The sequence below is a fragment of the Amblyraja radiata genome, chromosome 20 (genome assembly GCF_010909765.2).
Source record: "Amblyraja radiata isolate CabotCenter1 chromosome 20, sAmbRad1.1.pri, whole genome shotgun sequence".
NCBI lineage: Eukaryota > Metazoa > Chordata > Chondrichthyes > Rajiformes > Rajidae > Amblyraja > Amblyraja radiata.
In genome coordinates this window covers 36,368,250-36,386,386 of record NC_045975.1, presented here as the reverse complement: position 1 = coordinate 36,386,386, position 18,137 = coordinate 36,368,250, and the positions used below count along the sequence as shown (strand labels likewise).

The 18,137-nt window shown below is 42.8% G+C and overlaps 1 protein-coding gene across 1 annotated transcript in view; it reads right to left on the bottom strand.

Annotated features, from left to right (window-relative positions):
* Nucleotides 1–18,137, bottom strand: part of LOC116984413 (low choriolytic enzyme-like) — a 109,861-nt gene that overhangs the window by 79,208 nt on the left and 12,516 nt on the right. Inside the window, exon 3 of the mRNA XM_033038566.1 lies at nucleotides 13,378–13,495. Coding sequence (XP_032894457.1) covers nucleotides 13,378–13,495 — 118 coding nt within the window. The remainder of the gene's footprint in view (nucleotides 1–13,377; nucleotides 13,496–18,137) is intronic.

The window sequence follows — 18,137 nt, the reverse complement described above, 5'->3', positions numbered from 1 at the left end:
ACCATCGAGTCATTACTCTCAATATTTTCCACCCTATACAAGTCACCTTGGACACAGTTGAATAAAGTGCTATAATGTTGTCGCCATAACTCCGCGATATTAGCTGTTCCGGAGATTCCATCTACAGTACATGGTAGAGATGTTTTGCAACTGCTAAGAGCTCTCACTTCCTTCCAAAAATCTGTAGCATTGTTACTTAGCAGCTTCTTAGCCATGGAATCAGCCCTCATAGCTTGCTCATTTTTACAGATGAAGCAAACAGCATACTTATACCTTGCATTAGTGAGCTTCTTGTGCTCAAACACAGGCCCCTGTCTGGGTCTACCTGCCATAGCCCATGATTTGGTGGCTTCACGGGCTTCAGTATGATATTCAGCTACATACTTATTCCAGCCAGGTCTGATGTTATGTGTCTTATTTTTATGCTTGCAGTAGGGCTTACTGCCTACATATAAGGTGCTTACTATATCATTATACATGGAGCAGATATCTCTCCTATGCTTCATATCTTTACAATTAACATTGCTACATATTATTGCATCTTTAGGTAGATGAATATTGCTTAAGGATTTATCTGTATGGGCATAATAGGCTAGGATGTCTTCCTTTGTAAGCGTTGACCAGTCCAGTTTTTCTGTATTAAAGCTATTTCTATCTCTGGATACCACAGGTATGTGTTCAATATTTATTGTCATAGCAACAGGTATATGATCAGTCATTGCTGCCCCGTACAGAATGCTCATACACCCCAATGAGGCATGTGCATCAGCTGTACTAATACAGTGGTCCAGCCATGATGTGGTGTGCCAGGCCTCACTAATATAAGTATAGCTATCTGTAGGTAAAAGCACTTTGCTTGACAATATTAAATTATTATCTTGACAGAACTGAGCCATATGATTGGCAAATAATGAATGAAAGATAGCGGAGTCAGGGAATATGGTGAGAAGGCAGGAACGGGGTACTGAATGTGGATGATCAGCCATGATCACAGTGAATGGCGGTGCTGGCTTTCTCTTCGGTAAATATTGAGGAGAAATACTAATTGAGGATTTTGACCATTTCCAGTAGCTCCACACAGAGTTGACTGCTTTGATTCCTAAGGGGTCCCACTCTCTCTCTAGTTACCCGTTTCTTCCTTATGTATTTCTCTGGGAGATAATATTAAGGAAAATCCAAAAAAGATTTTCTAAGTACATTAAGGAAATGATAATAACTAGAATGAGAACAGGGCCTCTCATAAACAAAGTTGTCACCTTTGTGTGGAGCCGCAAACAGGCAAGTTCCTCAATATTTCTCCTCTGTTTTTAATGTGGAGCAGGACATAAAGACTGGGGAACCTGGGACAGTTAATAGATATATCATGAGGACAGTCCATATATAATGGTCGAGAAAGTGCTAGATGTCCTAAGGCGTATGAAGATAGATAAATCTCCTGGCCTGATCAGATATATTCAATGACACTGGAGGAGGCTGGAGAACAAAGGCAGGTGCCCTGGCTAACATTAGCCACAGGTGATGCGCTGAAAGACTGGAGGGTTGGTAATGTTGTGCCTCCATTTAAGAAAGGCTGCAAGGAAAATCCTGGGAACTTTAGACCAGTGAGCCTCACATTTGGGGTAGGCAAATTTACTGTAGAGGATTCAGAGGGATAAGATCCGTATGCATTTGGATAAATGGGCTGATCATGTATAGTCAGATGGCTTTATATCATGCCTTATCAATCTGATTGAGCTTTTTGAAGAAGTAACCAAAACGGTTGGTGAGGGCAAACCTGTATGTTCTATACATGGATTTCATCAAGATATTTCATTAGGGTCCACATAGTAAGCTGCTCTGGAAGGTTAGATCACATAGGATCCAAGGAGAGCTAGTCGACTGGATAGAGATTATCGTGCGGGGAAGGAAGCAGAGGGTGATGGTGGAAGGTTGATTTTCGGACAGGATGCCTGTGACTACTGAGGTGCCTCATGAATTGGTGATGGGCCCATTGCGATTTGTGGTTTGTATCAGCGATTTGGATGAGAATGCACGGCATGATTAGTAAGTTTGCAGATGACACTAAAGTGGGTGGTATTGTAGATAGCGAAGATGGTTACCAAAAATACTGCAGGTTCTTGATCAGCTGGGCAAGGGGGCGGAGGAATGGTTGATGGATTTTAATGGAGATATATGCGAGGTATTGAATTTTGGGAAGTCAAACCAGGGCAGGTCCTTCACAGTGAATGGCATGACCTTGGGGAATGTTGTAGAGCAGAGGGACCTAGGCATGCAGGTACATAGTTCCCAGAAAATGGCCTCACAGGTAGATAGGGTGGCGAAGAAGGCTTTTGTTACATTGCCCTTAATCTGTCAGAATATTGAGTAGAGAAGTTGGGATGTTATGTTATAGTTGTACAGGACATTGGTGAGACCACACTTAGAATATTGTGTTCAGTTTTGGTCACCCTGCTATAGGAAGGATATTGTTAAGCTGGAAAGAGTGCAGAGAAGATTTACAAGGATGTTGCCAGGACTTGAGAGCCTGTGCTATACGGAAAGGCTGAACAGGCTGGGATGTTATTCCTTGGAGCACAGGAGGATAAGGAGTGATCTTATAAAGGTGTTTAAGAATAGATACAGAGTGAATGCACAGTCTTTTTCCCAGGGTAGAGGAATGAAGAAATAGAAAACATAGGTTTAAGGTGAGAATTAAGATATGAACCCGAGGAGTAATATTTTCACTCAGAAAGTGATAGGTATATGGAATGATTAAGAGTTGTTTAAGAAGGAACTGCAGATGCTGGAAAATCGAAGGTTGACAAAAATGCTGGAGGGTGAGGCAGCATCTATGAAGCGAAGGAAATATGTGATGTTTCGGGTCGAGACCCTTCTTCAGACTGATGTGGGGGTGGGCGGGAAGAAGAAAAGAAGAAGGCGGGGACTTTGGGCTGTGGGAGAGCTGGGAAGGGGAGGGGAAAGAAAGAGAAAGCAGGGATTACCTAAAATTGGAGGTCAATGTTCATACCGCTGGGGTGCAAACTACCCAAGCGAAATATGAGGTGCTGCTCCTCCAATTTACGGTGGGCCTCACTATGGCCATGGAGGAGGCCCAGGTCAGAAAGGTTGAATTTGGAATGGGAGGGGGAGTTGAACTACTGAGCCACCGGGAGATCAGGTTGGTTATTGCGAACTGAGCAGAGGTGTTGGGTGAAGTGATCGCCAAGCCTACCCTTGGTCTCACCGATGTAGAGCAGATGACACCTAGAGCAGCGGTTGGAGGCGGTGTAGGTGAACCTCTGCCGCACCTGGAAAGACTGCTTGGGTCCTTGGATGGAGTCAAGGGGGGAGGTAAAGAGACAAGGGTAGTATTTCCTGCGGTTGCAAGGGAAAGTGCCAGGAGAGGGGGTGGTTTGGGTGGGAAGGGACGAATTGACCAGGGAGATACGGAGGGAGCGGTCTCTGCGGAAAGCTGAAAGGGAAGATGGGAAGATGTGGCTCCCGTTGGAGATGGCGAAAATATCAGAGGATTATTTGTTGTATGTGACGGCTGGTAGGGTGGAATATGAGGACAAGGGGATCTCTGTCCTTGTTACGAGTGGCGGGGGAGATGGGGAGTGGGAGCAGAGTTATGGGGTATAGAAGAGACCCTGGTGAGAGCCTCATCTATTGTAGAAGAGTGGAACCCCCGTTCCCTAACGAATGAGGACATCTCGGATGCCCTGGTTTGGAACACCTTACCCTGGGTGCAGATGCGGCGTAGACGGAGGAATTGGGAGTAGGGGATGGTGTCCTTGCAGGAAGCAGGATGGGAAGACGCGTAGTTCAGATAGCCATGGGAGTCAGTGGGTTTATAGTAGATGTCGGTCAGTAGTCTGTCACCTCTGATGGAGACAGTGAGATCTAGAGAAGGTAGGGAGATGTTGGAAATGGTCCAGGTGTATTTGAGTGTCGCATGGAAGATAGTAGTGAAATGGATGAAGTCAGTGAGTTCCGTATGGGTGCAGGAGGTAGCACCAATGAAGTTGTCGATGCAGCGGAGGTAGAGTTCGGGGATCGGGCCATAGTATGCCTTGAGCAAGGATTGTTCAACGAACCCTACAAAGAGGCAGGCATAGCTTGGGCCCATGCGCATGCCCAGATGGAATGGTATATGGAATGAGCTGCCTGAGGAGGTAGGTGAAGTCAGTATTTTAACAGCATTTAAAAGACACATAACGGGTAGATAGCGAGTAAAGATTTAGAGGGATAAGTGTCAAATGCAGGCAAATGGGACAAGAATACATTGGGCAACTTGGTCGACATGGGCAATTTGGGCTGAAAGGCCTGTTTCTGTGATCTTTGACTGGGAGTGGATCTAACCTGAGAAGCAGTTAAGCTACAGCAACTACGTTTCAGAACCAAGAACAACTCCCTATCCCCCGTATCCCAGGAGCTGAGGTGGAATATGCAGGTGACATTTGTGTGAGTGCATGTTTCACAGTTCATCATGGAAAATATGGACCATGGAAAATATGAACAACTTACATATCTCAGGAGCTACATTTAAGGATGCACTCAAAGCCCTTAGAAGAAATGCAATAACCGTACTACAGCCTGTAAATCCTTGACCTCAAACCTTTGAGGCCATATATAAAGGACACATAGAAATGCTGCCTAAGAGTCAGAAAGAGTGCATCACCTCGCATGCTATCCACCAACTTTCCCCAGCAGTTGCATGCCCTATCTATAGAAGGGCTTCTGGTTCCAACAATGGCCTCATTAGTCACATCAGAACTCACTAAACCATATCTGAGTGTTATTTGCCTATGAAGTTGTGTTGACAGATATCCATGCAGCTACACGTAATCTCCTGTCATCTCATATTTCTTGGAACAAGATCTTACTCTGTCAATATGTGTATTAGCTGATGAGGAACAACCACTTCAGCTGTGTTGGCTCAAAGGGCCAAATGGCTTCCTCCTGCACCTATCTTTTTTTCTGGACCAGGAGTCCCATGAGCAGTCTGAAGAGCGGCAGATTTGAATGCTGGTCATAGAGTGATACAGTGTGGAAACAGGCCAACTTGCCCAACATGTCCCAGCTGCACTTATCCCCACCTGTCTGCACTTGGTCCATATCCCTCCAAACTTATCCTATCCATGTACCTGGTCTGCTATCATAGCTCGGGACCTCAGACACTTTGATATTGACAATACCACACTGAATGAGGTATGACAGGCAGAAATGCTTTGCTCATAACAAAATAAAAATCATTAGAAACAGGAGCAAAGTTGATTATTCCACCCCTTGGGCCTGCTTTGCTTTCATTAGAGTCAATGTTGCATTTCTCATGCCAGAAAATAACGGATTCGTAACCGGCGTGAAATCAGAGCTTTGATATCTTCACGTAGTCACTCACGTGACTCCGAAGTAAAATAGTAAGATTAAACGAGAACTTACCAGTTTGAAGTTTGATCTTGATTTTATGAGGAGTTACGATGAGCGATTACGTGAAGAAGGGCCGTCCGTCTGCGTTCGCGTCAATCTTCAAAGCAGCGGTGTAAAATCACAGATAAAAAAGAAGACCTAAGAATAGTAAGATTGTGAAGAAACTAGAACTTCCATATGTCCTTGATAGTATGAGGGTGGGAGCGGTGGGCACGTAATCGCTCATCGTAACTCCTCATAAAATCAAGATCAAACTTCAAACTGGTAAGTTCTCGTTTAATCTTACTATTTTACTTCGGAGTCACGTGAGTGACTACGTGAAGATATCAAAGCTCTGTGATTTCATGCCGGTTACGAATCCAGGCGTCACACACTGAATGGATTGACCATGGATGAGTATAGTCCTTAAAGCATTCAGACATAACGTAGTTAAGTAATGACACTGATGCTTTAAAATGAAAATAACATTTTTAATAGTTACCCCTCCCAATCTGGGGAGAAACTAGGAAACAGAATTTAAAACGGTACGTGCAAACACCCCCGGTCCGGTTATAGATTTATTGTAAAACCGGTGGAACATCCGTTCATTTGCTCATCCTGCAGCCGCTTGGATGTCGTCGAGGGGCACGTCCATTGCTCTTGCTGCCGACGTAGATGCAGCCCTGGTGGAGTGAGATTTAAAATGTCAATGTTCACTCCCGCTTCCGCCATTACCTCCTTTAACCATCTGGAGATGGTTTGAGTTGATATCTTGTGATGAGGTTTTTTATGACTGATCAGGACCGATAGCTCAGAGCCTCTGAGGTTCCTCGTGACTCTCAGATAATGATGTAAGTGTGTTACCACACACAACCGTGGGTCCTCAGGATATGCCAAGAGCTCTATCTTAATCCCTGGCATTCCTGGCCTGCTCTGTTTTATCAAGTCCCTGATGACAAAGGTTATCTTGTTGATATTGGTGGTCATGTAGTCCAGTCGCAACTTTTGCAGAGTCTGGACTCTTTGTGCTGTTACCAGCGCCATCAGCATGACCACCTTCAGGGTGAGTTTTGATATTGGTAAGGCCATCGGCGGTCACCACTGTCGAAGTAGAGTTAGCTCCACGCTCACATCCCAGGTGTCCGTGTACCTTGGCCTTGGAGGTATAGAATTGTAAATACCCTTCATAAATTTGATTATGAGAAGGTGCGTTCCTATCGACCCATGCCCTGCCTCCAGCATTAAATAGAAGGATAATGCGCTTCTGGCACTATTGATTGCACTATAGCTTAATTTATGGTCATAGTATAGGGTGGATAGGAACGCTAGTACATCCGTGATCCGAACTGTGTTGTATGAAATTTTGTTGGCCATGCAGAACATTTCCCACTTCTTGATATGTGAGACGTACTGTTTTTTAGTACTGTCCCTCCATGCCGCTGTGATCACATCCACAGTTCGTTTGGACAGTCCAAGATATTGGTATGGCCTCCTCAGAATCGGCAAACCAATAAATTGATTTGGTCATGTAATGGATGGTTGCTCCCCGTAACTGGGTGCACTAGGAGGTCCCTGCTCTTGGGTACAGCCATTAATGGCTGGGTTATTATTCCCAAGATATTCGGGAACCAGGCTTGTGTAGGCCAATCTGGCACTACCAATATGCCTGTGGCTTTATCTTGCTTGATTTTTGTCAAGCATCGGCTGATGAGACAAAATGGAGGAAATGCATACATGAAAATTCCTCCCCAATTGAGGGAGAAAGCATCCACTGCCACTGCTCCTGGATCCGGCTCCCAGGACACACATTTGGGTAACTGATGGTTTAAATTTGGATGCAAACAGATCAATATCTGGAATGCCAAATCATGTGGTTATCAGTTGAATACTGCACGATTCCACATCCATTCTGTGTTGTCATTAAATATCCGTGACCTGGCATCTGCCACCGTGTTGTATCTACCTGGTAGATAGACAGCCGTGACCCAAATATCCCTCTCGATACACCAGTGCCAGATAAGATTTGACAATCTGTCACAAGATACAGATTTAACACCACCCATGTGATTGATATATGCCACCGCTGTAGTGTTATCTATCTGAATCTGAACATGCACATGTTGCATGTTGCTGCAAAAAGCCTTGAGCCCATAATGTGCCCCCAACAATTCTAGGTAATTGATTCCATGTTGTTGAAGAATTACAGACTCCTGCTCATTCCATCTACCCCCACAGCTCTTGACTGTGTCAGTGGCTCCCCATCCTAAACCGCTTGCATCGGTTTGTAGGACCACCGATGGGGTTTCAAGCAAGATTTCCCTTGAGCTATGACATATGTTCGTCATCCACCATTGTAATTCAACAATGGCTTCAGCTGGCAATCGCATAGGTTTACCAAATTGACCCGCATGGGATTTGAGTGCTCGTTCCTTTGCTCGTTGTATAATGCAAAGGCCCGTAACATACTGCTGGAAATGCAGCTACTAATTTGCCAATCACACTCGCTGTCTGCCTGATAGAAGGCTTATATTTGACTATAAGGTCATTGCAGGCTTTTGTTAGATCTAGTTGTTTGCCCCTGGGCAACGTCACTAACATATGAACTGTGTTAATTGTAAACCCCAGGTAATCAATAACCTTGGTAGGTGTCAATTTTGATTTAACTGGATGGATGAGGAAACCAAGTCTCTCAAACATTGTTTTAGTTGCTATGACTGATGATTCTGCCAATTCTTTGGTGACCCCAAAAATAAAAATGTCATCCAAATACGCCATGACTATGTGATTCTGAGACCGTGATAGACCCAGAATTGGTTTCAGTAGTTTTGTGAATAGTCTGGGGGCTGACGTCAGTCCATTTGGCAGTGCCTTGTATTGCCATTATTGACACATCCAGTTAAACTTCAAATATCTCCTGTGCTCTTTGTGAATAGACACCGAATAGTGTGCATCCTTAAGGTCGATGCATGCCATATAACCATTTTTGGAAACCAACTGAATAGCTGTTCCAAAATTATCCATTTTGAAATGTTTATATTGCACATATGTATTGAGTTCCGTAAGATCTATAATGATCTGACACCCTACATCTTTCTTCTCTTTTGAGAAAATATTGGATATGAATTGGTGAGATTCTGTATGTGACCTCTAAATGACATTTTTGTCAGATAATGTTTCAATTTCTTTCTGTATATCCATAGTTTCTTGTTGAGAGAAAACATATGTGCGATTAGGTGAATGTTGTGTGGGTGGTAATGAATCCAAATTGAACTCAATTTTGAACCCTTGTATACTGTGCAGTATAAACGGATCCGTCGTGACCCAACACCATTCATTCAAGAAATGTCTCAACCTTCCTCCCACCAGTACGTGAGGCCTGTCTGAAGTGTTCCCCAAGGAACTGGTTTGACTTACCTCTGATGTTACTGGCGGTATGGCGCTGGTTTCTGCTCGTGAGGTTTGGAAGGTTGAGCTTGTGGTTGCCCTTTTCTCATCCTCGCTGTGGGCCGGCTGGGGCCTGCCCCTAAACAAGACCTTGATGTTTCTTGTGTTGGTCTTCCACCAGTGCCTGGCCCCCTGGGCGTGAATCGCCTGGAGCTGTAAGGGTGCATTCTTTGAGATGGACCCTTTTGAGTGGTCTGGCCTTTGGTTATGAGGCGGACAGTTTTTGCCTCATCGTCCAGATCCCGTACCTGCCTCGGCAGATCTCCCCCAAACAGGTACTTTGCTGGCTGGACATTACTGGCCTTACATAGCACATCAAATTTTGAGTTAATTGATGGCCTTATTGCGTTCTTACGCAAGCAATTAATCTCAAAATGGGCATTGCATAATAATGCCATGGTGTCTTGCTCTCTATCGCTGAGAAGTCCTCCTTCCACTCCTCTTGCGAATGATGTGATGCCAGAAGCCACTAATTTTAGTACTTTTTGGAATTTCATCTCCTGATTCCTGATTGCTGGTCCAATCTGTCCCCAGATGGCATGATTCACAGCATGGATATTTAGGGAAGCACAGTTTGCAGGTGGGGGGGTACCTGTTCATGGTTTCTTCCATGGCCAGGTCTTTTAACTGATGGGCTGCTAAGTAATTGATGTTGCTAGCCAGATCTTCATCCAGGGGGGCACCCAGTGGCGTTGTAATGGCGAACCTGGATGACTGCAGTGGCACTTCCTCTCCACGTCCCTGGGAATGTTCCCCCACTGTGCTTCCATATTATGATTCAGGATAATGTCTTCCCCCATGAACTTCCCCCTTCTTTTAGGGCCCCTGCTTTTCTCACTATACTTACTTCCTCTGGGTTCCATTCTTAGAAATCATGGCATCTCTTTTCATTGTTATGCTGATGATAGCCAACTATATATGTCGCTGAGGAAGGAAGACGCCTTTTCTGTCAAATCACTTCTGTCATGTCTTGAGGACATTAAGTCCTGGATGGCCCTAAACTTTCTAGGATTTAATGAAAAGAAGACAGAGGTGATATTGTTTGGCCCCAATGGCTGCCGTGAACCTCCCCTTGTTGACTTGGGTCCACTGGCACGGTACGTGAAGCCAACAGTTTTGAACCTAGGTTTTAGGATGGACAATGATTTTAAATTAGATTATCAAATAGGCGCGGTGGTTAAGTCCAGCTTCTTTCACCTAAGGAAGCTGGCAAAGGTGAAGCCCATTCTCGAGCGGCAGCATTTTGAAACAGTAATCCATGCCTTTATTACATCTAGGCTGCATTACTGTAGCGCACTCTATTTTGGAGTTGCACGATCTTCACTGGCTCGTCTCCAGTTGGTTCAAAATGCTGCTGCTCGCCTTTTAACTGGAACTCGAAAGAGGGAGCACATAATGCCAATTCTGGCCTCCCTCCACTGGCTCCCGGTGCACTTTCGAGTTCATTTAAAAATTATTTTATTTGTTTTTAAATCTCTAAATGGGCTCGCCCCGCCTTACCTCTCTGAACTGCTCCACCCATACGCTCCTGCCCGGTGCCTCAGGTCAGCTGATCAGCTGCTCCTGGAGGTACCGAGGTCTAAGCGGAAGCTCAGAGGGGATAGAGCCTTCTCTGTTGCTGCTCCGGCACTCTGGAACACCCTGCCGTTGCACATCAGACAGGCCCCCTCACTGTCCATCTTCAAAACCAGTATTAAAACACATTTATATTCCTTGGCTTTTGACACTGCTTGAGACTTTGCTCCTGTTTTTAGTGCTTTTAATGTTTTTAATTTTATTGTTTTTACTCTTTTGTTTAATGTTTTTATTGTTATGTAATAATTTATTGTCCATGATTGGTCATGTACAGCACTTTGTTGCAACTGTGGTTGTTTCTAAAGTGCTCTATAAATAAAGTTATTATTATTATTATTATTATTATTATTATTATATGGAGAAGGCATTATGTTACCCCATATAAGGGGCTGCTGGCACGGTCTGCTGTGGAGCAGATCATTATGGAGCAACTTCTCCACAAGTTGCTCCATGTGGGATAGTTGTCCACGGACGCTTCCAGTTGAGGGAGGGTATCCCTCCTCCCCGGACTCATCTGAGTCAATGGGTCTGGCAGACTTATGTGTGGCTTTACGTCCCGCCGGGACCACCACAGTGCTCTCCTCCCGCACCAAATCTGCTTCTGCCGGCTCTGCTGCCGGCGGCAATGTCGGCGAAAGAGACAGTCGCCCGCTACCCAGGATACCGCGGTCTTCGGTAGCCGACTTCCCCACGGACCGTCTCTTTACTTTGGACATCTCGGGTTCCTGAAAATACAACAATTTTCACACCCGCAAAAGACCGCAGATAAGTTTTAAAAACTTACCTGCCGCTTTTTAAACCCAACCGTTGGGAGGCCGCAGCGCCCCTACCAGTTGGTCGTTGCGCGTAGCTTTCAGACGTAATGCCGCGCATGCCGACGGACGGCCCTTCTTCACGTAGTCACTTACGTGACTCCGAAGTAAAATCTGTTAATTTCAAAGTGGAGAGTGCAAATTGTATTGAAATTGATTTTCAGAGGGGCAGAGGGAGGAAGGAGAGGGAGAGAGAGAGAGAGAGAGAGAGAGGTGGATGGAGGGGGGTGGAGAGGTAGAGAATGAGGTAGAGAGAGAGGTAGAGAGAGGGATAGAGAAATAGGATAGAGAGAGAAGTAGAGGGAGAGAGAGGTAGAGAGAGAAGAAAACTGATTTTCACGAAGCACAATGCTAGGGCAGGAAATTATGCAATTTCCTGGGTGTGATGGCAAGGAATTGGTAGGCAAAATACACCATTATTTTCATTCTGATAAAATATTTGGAGTAATCTTATTGTCAACCAACACCGTTTGTTTAAAGAGATGTTGCTTCATTTCCACACCCTAAACCAAATACTTGCATTTGTTAGATTATCTCATCTGAAGAAGAGAATGCAAGGATGGAATCTAACAGACACTGATGCCTGTTGCACTGACCCAGCCTAATTTGCTCCATTATCTCAATAAAACATACAAAACATGGTTTAATTGGCTATATGCTTGGAGGATGTTTCCCCTGGCTAGGGGAATCTAGAATCAAAGGTCAGAGTCTCAAAATATGGGGTAAGACCGATGGTCAGTAGAGCTTCCTTTTCATCACTTGCAAAAGATACCCAACACCTGAGATCCAGAGTGAAATAATAACAATAACTTTATTTGTATAGCATTTTTCATACAATTGAATGTAACCTAAAGTGCTTTTCACAAAAACCCAGGTCTAAACAAAAATACAATTTAAAACAGTAAGGGCATAGTCAGTTAATGACATAAAAAGCACAGATTTATATAAAAATATTAAAAATAAAAAATTAACAGAGTAAAAGGACAAAAAATGAATTTTTGGTGTATGAGTTCAGAATATGGCTGGAGGCCATATTTATAACCTTTTTATAACCTCTCTAGCAAATCACAAGAATATGCCACTCGTGTGGCACGGATGTCCTAGCATTTTTCAAGAATGGAGCGTTTTAAATCCATCGTTGCCATTTACTGATTTCCTTGCCTTGAAACAAAGCCCCTCTTAGTCCCAACCCTTTCAATGTTAACCTCAATAGCCACCTTCAAGCTCCTCTACTTAAAGGAAGCAGTTTGTCATTGCCATGTTGCAGCCACTGAGATAATATTGTATTGGTGTGCTGGATAGGTTTCTATAATAAAGTGACCTTTTATTTACAAATTTCACAAGAAGAGTTTTGCACTGGTTTCTATTTCCACCTTGTGGTCAAATAAGCTCTGTTTTGGGTTGCAACAACGGCAAGGTAAAGTGGGTTATTTGGGAATGGAGAAATGAAATTTCCGCTCTCCATAACACACAGATCATTTTATTTTCCAACGATTGTCTGCATGGGGCATTGGATGTCTTCTCTTTCTTCTCTCATCAATTACCAGCTCTTCAGCTAGGTTCTATTCAGCCAGCCATATTAGATAGCGTGTAAACTCTCTTCAGCATTACACATTATAACAGTTAGCAACTGAAGAATTCCACAAGCATCAAATTCTTGCAGAAGAACTGAGCTGGAACATTAATCAACAAAGGAACAGCATGTCAAATCAGCTTCACGTGATGATTGGCTTCAGTCTGAAAACCTTGCACAAAACCAGTGGTTATTGAGTGTAGCTGTTAGATTATAATTTGCAGTCATAATTTTCTGGTAATATCATTGTGGATCGCTATGTCAAAATTTTTTATCCAGTTTTGCTATACCAATGATGACATTGTCAGAAAGTATCTGGCCTTTCCATGAAATTTTGAGGTTCTCTCTTCAAAATCTGGTATCACTTTCAATGATTATACTGTAAACATAGGCATTATTTTCTCTGATAACATGGATAATTTGCTAATCTTACAAATATATCAGAAGATTATTATTTACAAATATGTCAAAAATTATTATTTTTGAATGAAATATGACTTGTTTATTATTGAAACATGACTTTTCATATAATAATTGCAGTGGACACAACACAATATATTTGAATATCAGCATTCTTCAACTTACCCGTCTCCTGCGATAATTTTAATATAGTTTATTTGATGCCGTCTATATACGAACTTTATGCACGTGAGATCATCAAACTCCTGCATGGCATTGTATATAATCTTTTGATGCTCCTTGGCTATAGTTATAAAATATAATAGAGCATGTTTAATTTGTCTGCACAAGCATATAATTTGCAAGTTTAGTTTAGTTTTGAGATACAGCGCGGGAACAGGCTCTCCAGCCCACCGTGTCTGCGCCGACATTATCCTACACACATTAGGGACAATTTACAATTAAACCAAGCCAATTAACTAACAAACCAGTCATGGTTGAGGCAACAGTTTTTACCACTCTCACTCTCAATCTCACACGACTCTACACAACACGACACGGATGAAACAGTTAGTAAGAATGAAAAGTTGCAATTTGTATTGGAATAAGAAATACTTGATATGAATTACTTCTTTGTTTGTACAACTTCAATAAAAGACTAATTAATCATGAAACAATTACGAAGATTTGTTCTTACTATCGGTGAGTGCGTAAGCTATATCTCTTCTACATCCCCGAGTAGTAATGGCAATCAAAAGTTGGACATTGGAAAGTTATGAAATTGCCATTACATTAAAGTAAAAACTGTTTCTAGGAGTGGAACTAAAGAAATCTGAATCTCTATGAGTGAGATAAGAGATTGAAATCCTGGAAAAAAGAATTTGCCAGTTGCAGGGAAATGGACACGGTCATGACCTGTGCTATATGAAGAACGAAGATTGAAAATTTCGAAAGCCAGGAATCGTGAGTTGAACGGCTATATTAGTCGCATTTAGAAAGGCTGAGAAGCTTTAAAGTTAAAAACTGCAGCAGTAAGCCAGACAGAGAATGACCAAAGCTTAATCTGGAATCTGAAATCGCAGCCAATGATCCGAAAATCAAGCAAGACATCACAGTGAATATCATTGTCAAGAATCCATTAGACCCAACAAACCATTTAATTACCCATTTCTCATCATGGAATAAGCTGAAGGCTGTGGTGGCTTGGTTTCTTAAACTAAGGACAATGTTCTTGCTGTTGGCTCGAAAAAGGAAGGAGATTGCTGAACGTATCTTTGAAAAGGATCCTGGCAAACTAAAGGAAAAGGTTGATAAAAAAGATGCGTCTTTAAAGCATCATATTGCGGACAGTGTTTATGTGCTGATGATCTTCTTAACGCAGAAAATGCAGTTATCTCTTTCTGTCAAAGACAAAGATTCAAAGAAGGGCTGTCAACATTAGAAGCTGGTGCACATGGTGTCAAAAGAAACAGTCATTTCTACAAGCTAGATCTGGTATTGAATGAAGGACTTCTGAGAGTAGGTGGTCGCCTGAATAGACTAGCGATGCCTGAAGAGGCTAAGCATCCTATTATTCTCTCAAAGGGTTTTCACATTTCTATGCTACTGTAACGACATATTAATGAACAGATTAACGGACATGGAGGAAGAAATTATATGCTGTCGAAACTTCGTAAAAAATACTGGATTATCAAAGCTAACGCCGCTGCAGGAAAGGTAATAAAAAATTGTTAGGTGTAGACGACAGCGTGGATAAGTTGGAGAACAGAAAATGGCAGACTTACCTCTGGAGAGGGTTTTACCTAATAAGCCTCCATTTGCAGATGTCAGAGTAGATTACTTCGATCCTATCAAGGACGAAGTCTTGTAAAAAAGTATGGTGTAATTTTCACTTGCATGGCAAGCTGAGCAGTACATCTTGAAGTTGCATCTACACTTGACACAGACTCCTGCATTCATGCATTACGAAGATTCATCTGTCGACGAGGTCAAGTTTCATCTTTAAGATCAGATAATGGCACAAATTTTATTGGAGCAGAAAGAGAAGTGAGAGAAGCACTTAAAAGCTTCTTCAAGATAAAATCCAGCAAGGGATACGATGGAATTTTAATTCCCCAGCGGGATCCCATCACGCCGGTGTTTGGGAACGATTGATCCGCATGGATCGAAATGTGCTGCGCTCTGTTCTTAAACAAGTTCTGAACGATGAAGGATTGCAAACTTTATTTTGTGAAATTGAAGCAATTTTAAATGATCAACCCATTACCAGGAATTCTGATGATCCTAGGGACCTGGAAGCACTTACACCGAATCATCTTCTGTTGAAGACCAATCCAAAACTACCACCAGGGCTCTTTGTGAAGGAAGATTTCTACATTAGACACAGATGGAGACAGATACAATATATGGCATATCTTTTTTGGAAACGGTGAACACAAGAATACTTGCCTCTAATCCAAGTACGACAACGATGGTCAAGGGTTAGAAGATATTTTATTCCAGGTGATATCGTTTTGGTGGTTGATTCAACTGCACAAGGTTCCTGGCTAATGGGCAGAATATTGGAGATCATACCAAACGCTAAAGGTTTGGTGCGTACAGTACGACTTCAGACTAAGAACAACATCTCGGTAGACCGATAACAAAGATATGTCTGCTCCTAGAAGCTGAAGTAGAAGATAGAGGAATTACTAAAGAAGTTTGAATGTTAACATATAGTGCATATTTCTTTTGTTTTTGATAATATGTTAAGCTTTTATAGCTCCTTTTAATGTCTATTAGTAAATGCTTTGTTATATACGTGGAACAATTATGGGCCGGTGTGTAGGGGCCATTTATGCTTAAATCAGTATATTATAGCCATGTCTAGAAATTTCTAGTTTTATCTTTTTTGATATGTTTATGGGTGGGATTATATACGTAGATGGGTGTGTCTATATCTGAGGAGGCTAGCGTAGCCAGAGATTGGGAGTCATTTTAGACTCTAGGGATGGTTGAGACAACAGTTTTTACCACTCACACTCACTCTCACACGACTCTACACAACACGGATGAAACGGTTAGTAAGAATGAAGTTACAATTTGTATTGGAATAAGAAATATTTGATATGAATCACTTTTTTGTTTGTACTATTTCAATAAAAGACTAATTAATCAAAAAACAACGACTGGAAGATTTGTTCTTATTATCGGCGCGTGCATAAGCTATTCTACATCCCCGAATAGTAATGGCGATCAAAAGTTGGACAATGGAAAGTTAAGAAATTACCATTACATAGGCCATGATGCAACTAGTTAATATGCTCTATACTGTAACTTGTACAATCAAGAGAGTATTGTTGATATATCAATTCTCATTAACCTTCTAAGGAAGTAGAGGCATTGATGGGTTTTCTTTGTGATTGCATCGAAATGCTGGGCCCAGGAACTTTACTTCGGCATGCATGCTGAGGAACTTGAAGTTGTTGACTTTCCCCACACGTCGATGATGGCAAGATCGTGGATCCTCAGCTTTCCACTTCTAAAGCCAACAATCAGCTCCATGGTCGTTTGTTGAGAGCAAGATTGGTGCTCTGGCACCATTCAATCAGACGATCAATCTCCCTCTTATACTTCGACTCACCGTTACCCGGAATTCATCTAACAATGGTGGTGTTGTTGGCAAATTTAAAGTTGGTATTTGGTTACACAGTCATAGGTATAGAGTGAGTAAAGCAGGGGACAGAACACATAGACCTGAGGCGCTCTGGTGCTGATAGTTATCGAGTGGGAAGCATTGATGCCAATTCGTACTGTCTGCAGTCTGCCAATGGGGAAGTTGAGGATCCAGTTGTTTAAGAATGAGTACAGACCCAGTTCCTGGAATTTGTTAACAGATTTGGAGGGGATGATGGTGTTGAATGCTGAGCTCTCACTTGATTTTGTCTTGCAGGAACTGATGGCGTGCAAGCCCTGCCCCAACTGACGAATGCCCATCTCACTCTCCAATATAGTGAAGATGTCGCTCAGCCTTTCTCATGGCCTTATATAGCTCATATCTGGACTTCCTATATAAACCTGCATCGCCAGATGTGCATGCCCGAGATCTATAGCCAGTTCATTGGCTATATTTAAGAGGGAGTTAGATGTGGCCCTTGTGGCTAAAGGGATCAGGGGGTATGGAGAGAAGGCAGGTACAGGATACTGAGTTGGATGATCAGCCATGATCATATTGAATGGCGGTGCAGGCTCGAAGGGCCGAATGGCCTACTCCTGCACCTATTTTCTATGTTTCTATCTGGTCCTCAATAGATTGAGGACCTCCTAGTTCATCCAAGGCTTCTGGTTAGGACACACCAGGATAGTTTTGTGGGAACACGCTCCTCCACATATTTGCTTGTGAAGTTAATTACAACTGTAGCACATTCATTCTGAGTCCTTTTTTTTTCAAGGAAGTTTTGAGCACGTCCACTTCATTTATCCACCTGGTAATTGTTTCCTGTGACATGGCTGGGAATAGTACAGCTGTTTAAGGAATCTGGTAGACACAAATAGCTGGATTAACTCAGCGGGACAGGCAGCATCTCTGGAGAAAAGGAATGGGTGACGTTTCGAGTCGAGACCCTTCTTCAGACTGCTGGTGTTGGGCATGCAAAAGACAGAGCCGACCCAACACAGTCAATTGAGTATAATTGGGGCTTTGTTATTGGAGCTCGTAGCTTACAAGACCATGGCATTGGTTCACTTATCCTTCCAGTAAAGTTAAAGAATTCTGCACAGAATGTTAGTGATACCTTTCCAAAGCTTCGAGTTGCCTGTTGTATATATTCAGAGCTCAGTGATGCAGGTATCACTGCTGCCCAGTCAATCATCAGTTCTACACCTCGAGTAGGATGGTATCCACACTTTGATTCAAGTAATAGCTCTCCACTGGGAGAGAGACAGTTGAGATATACTTGAGCAATAGC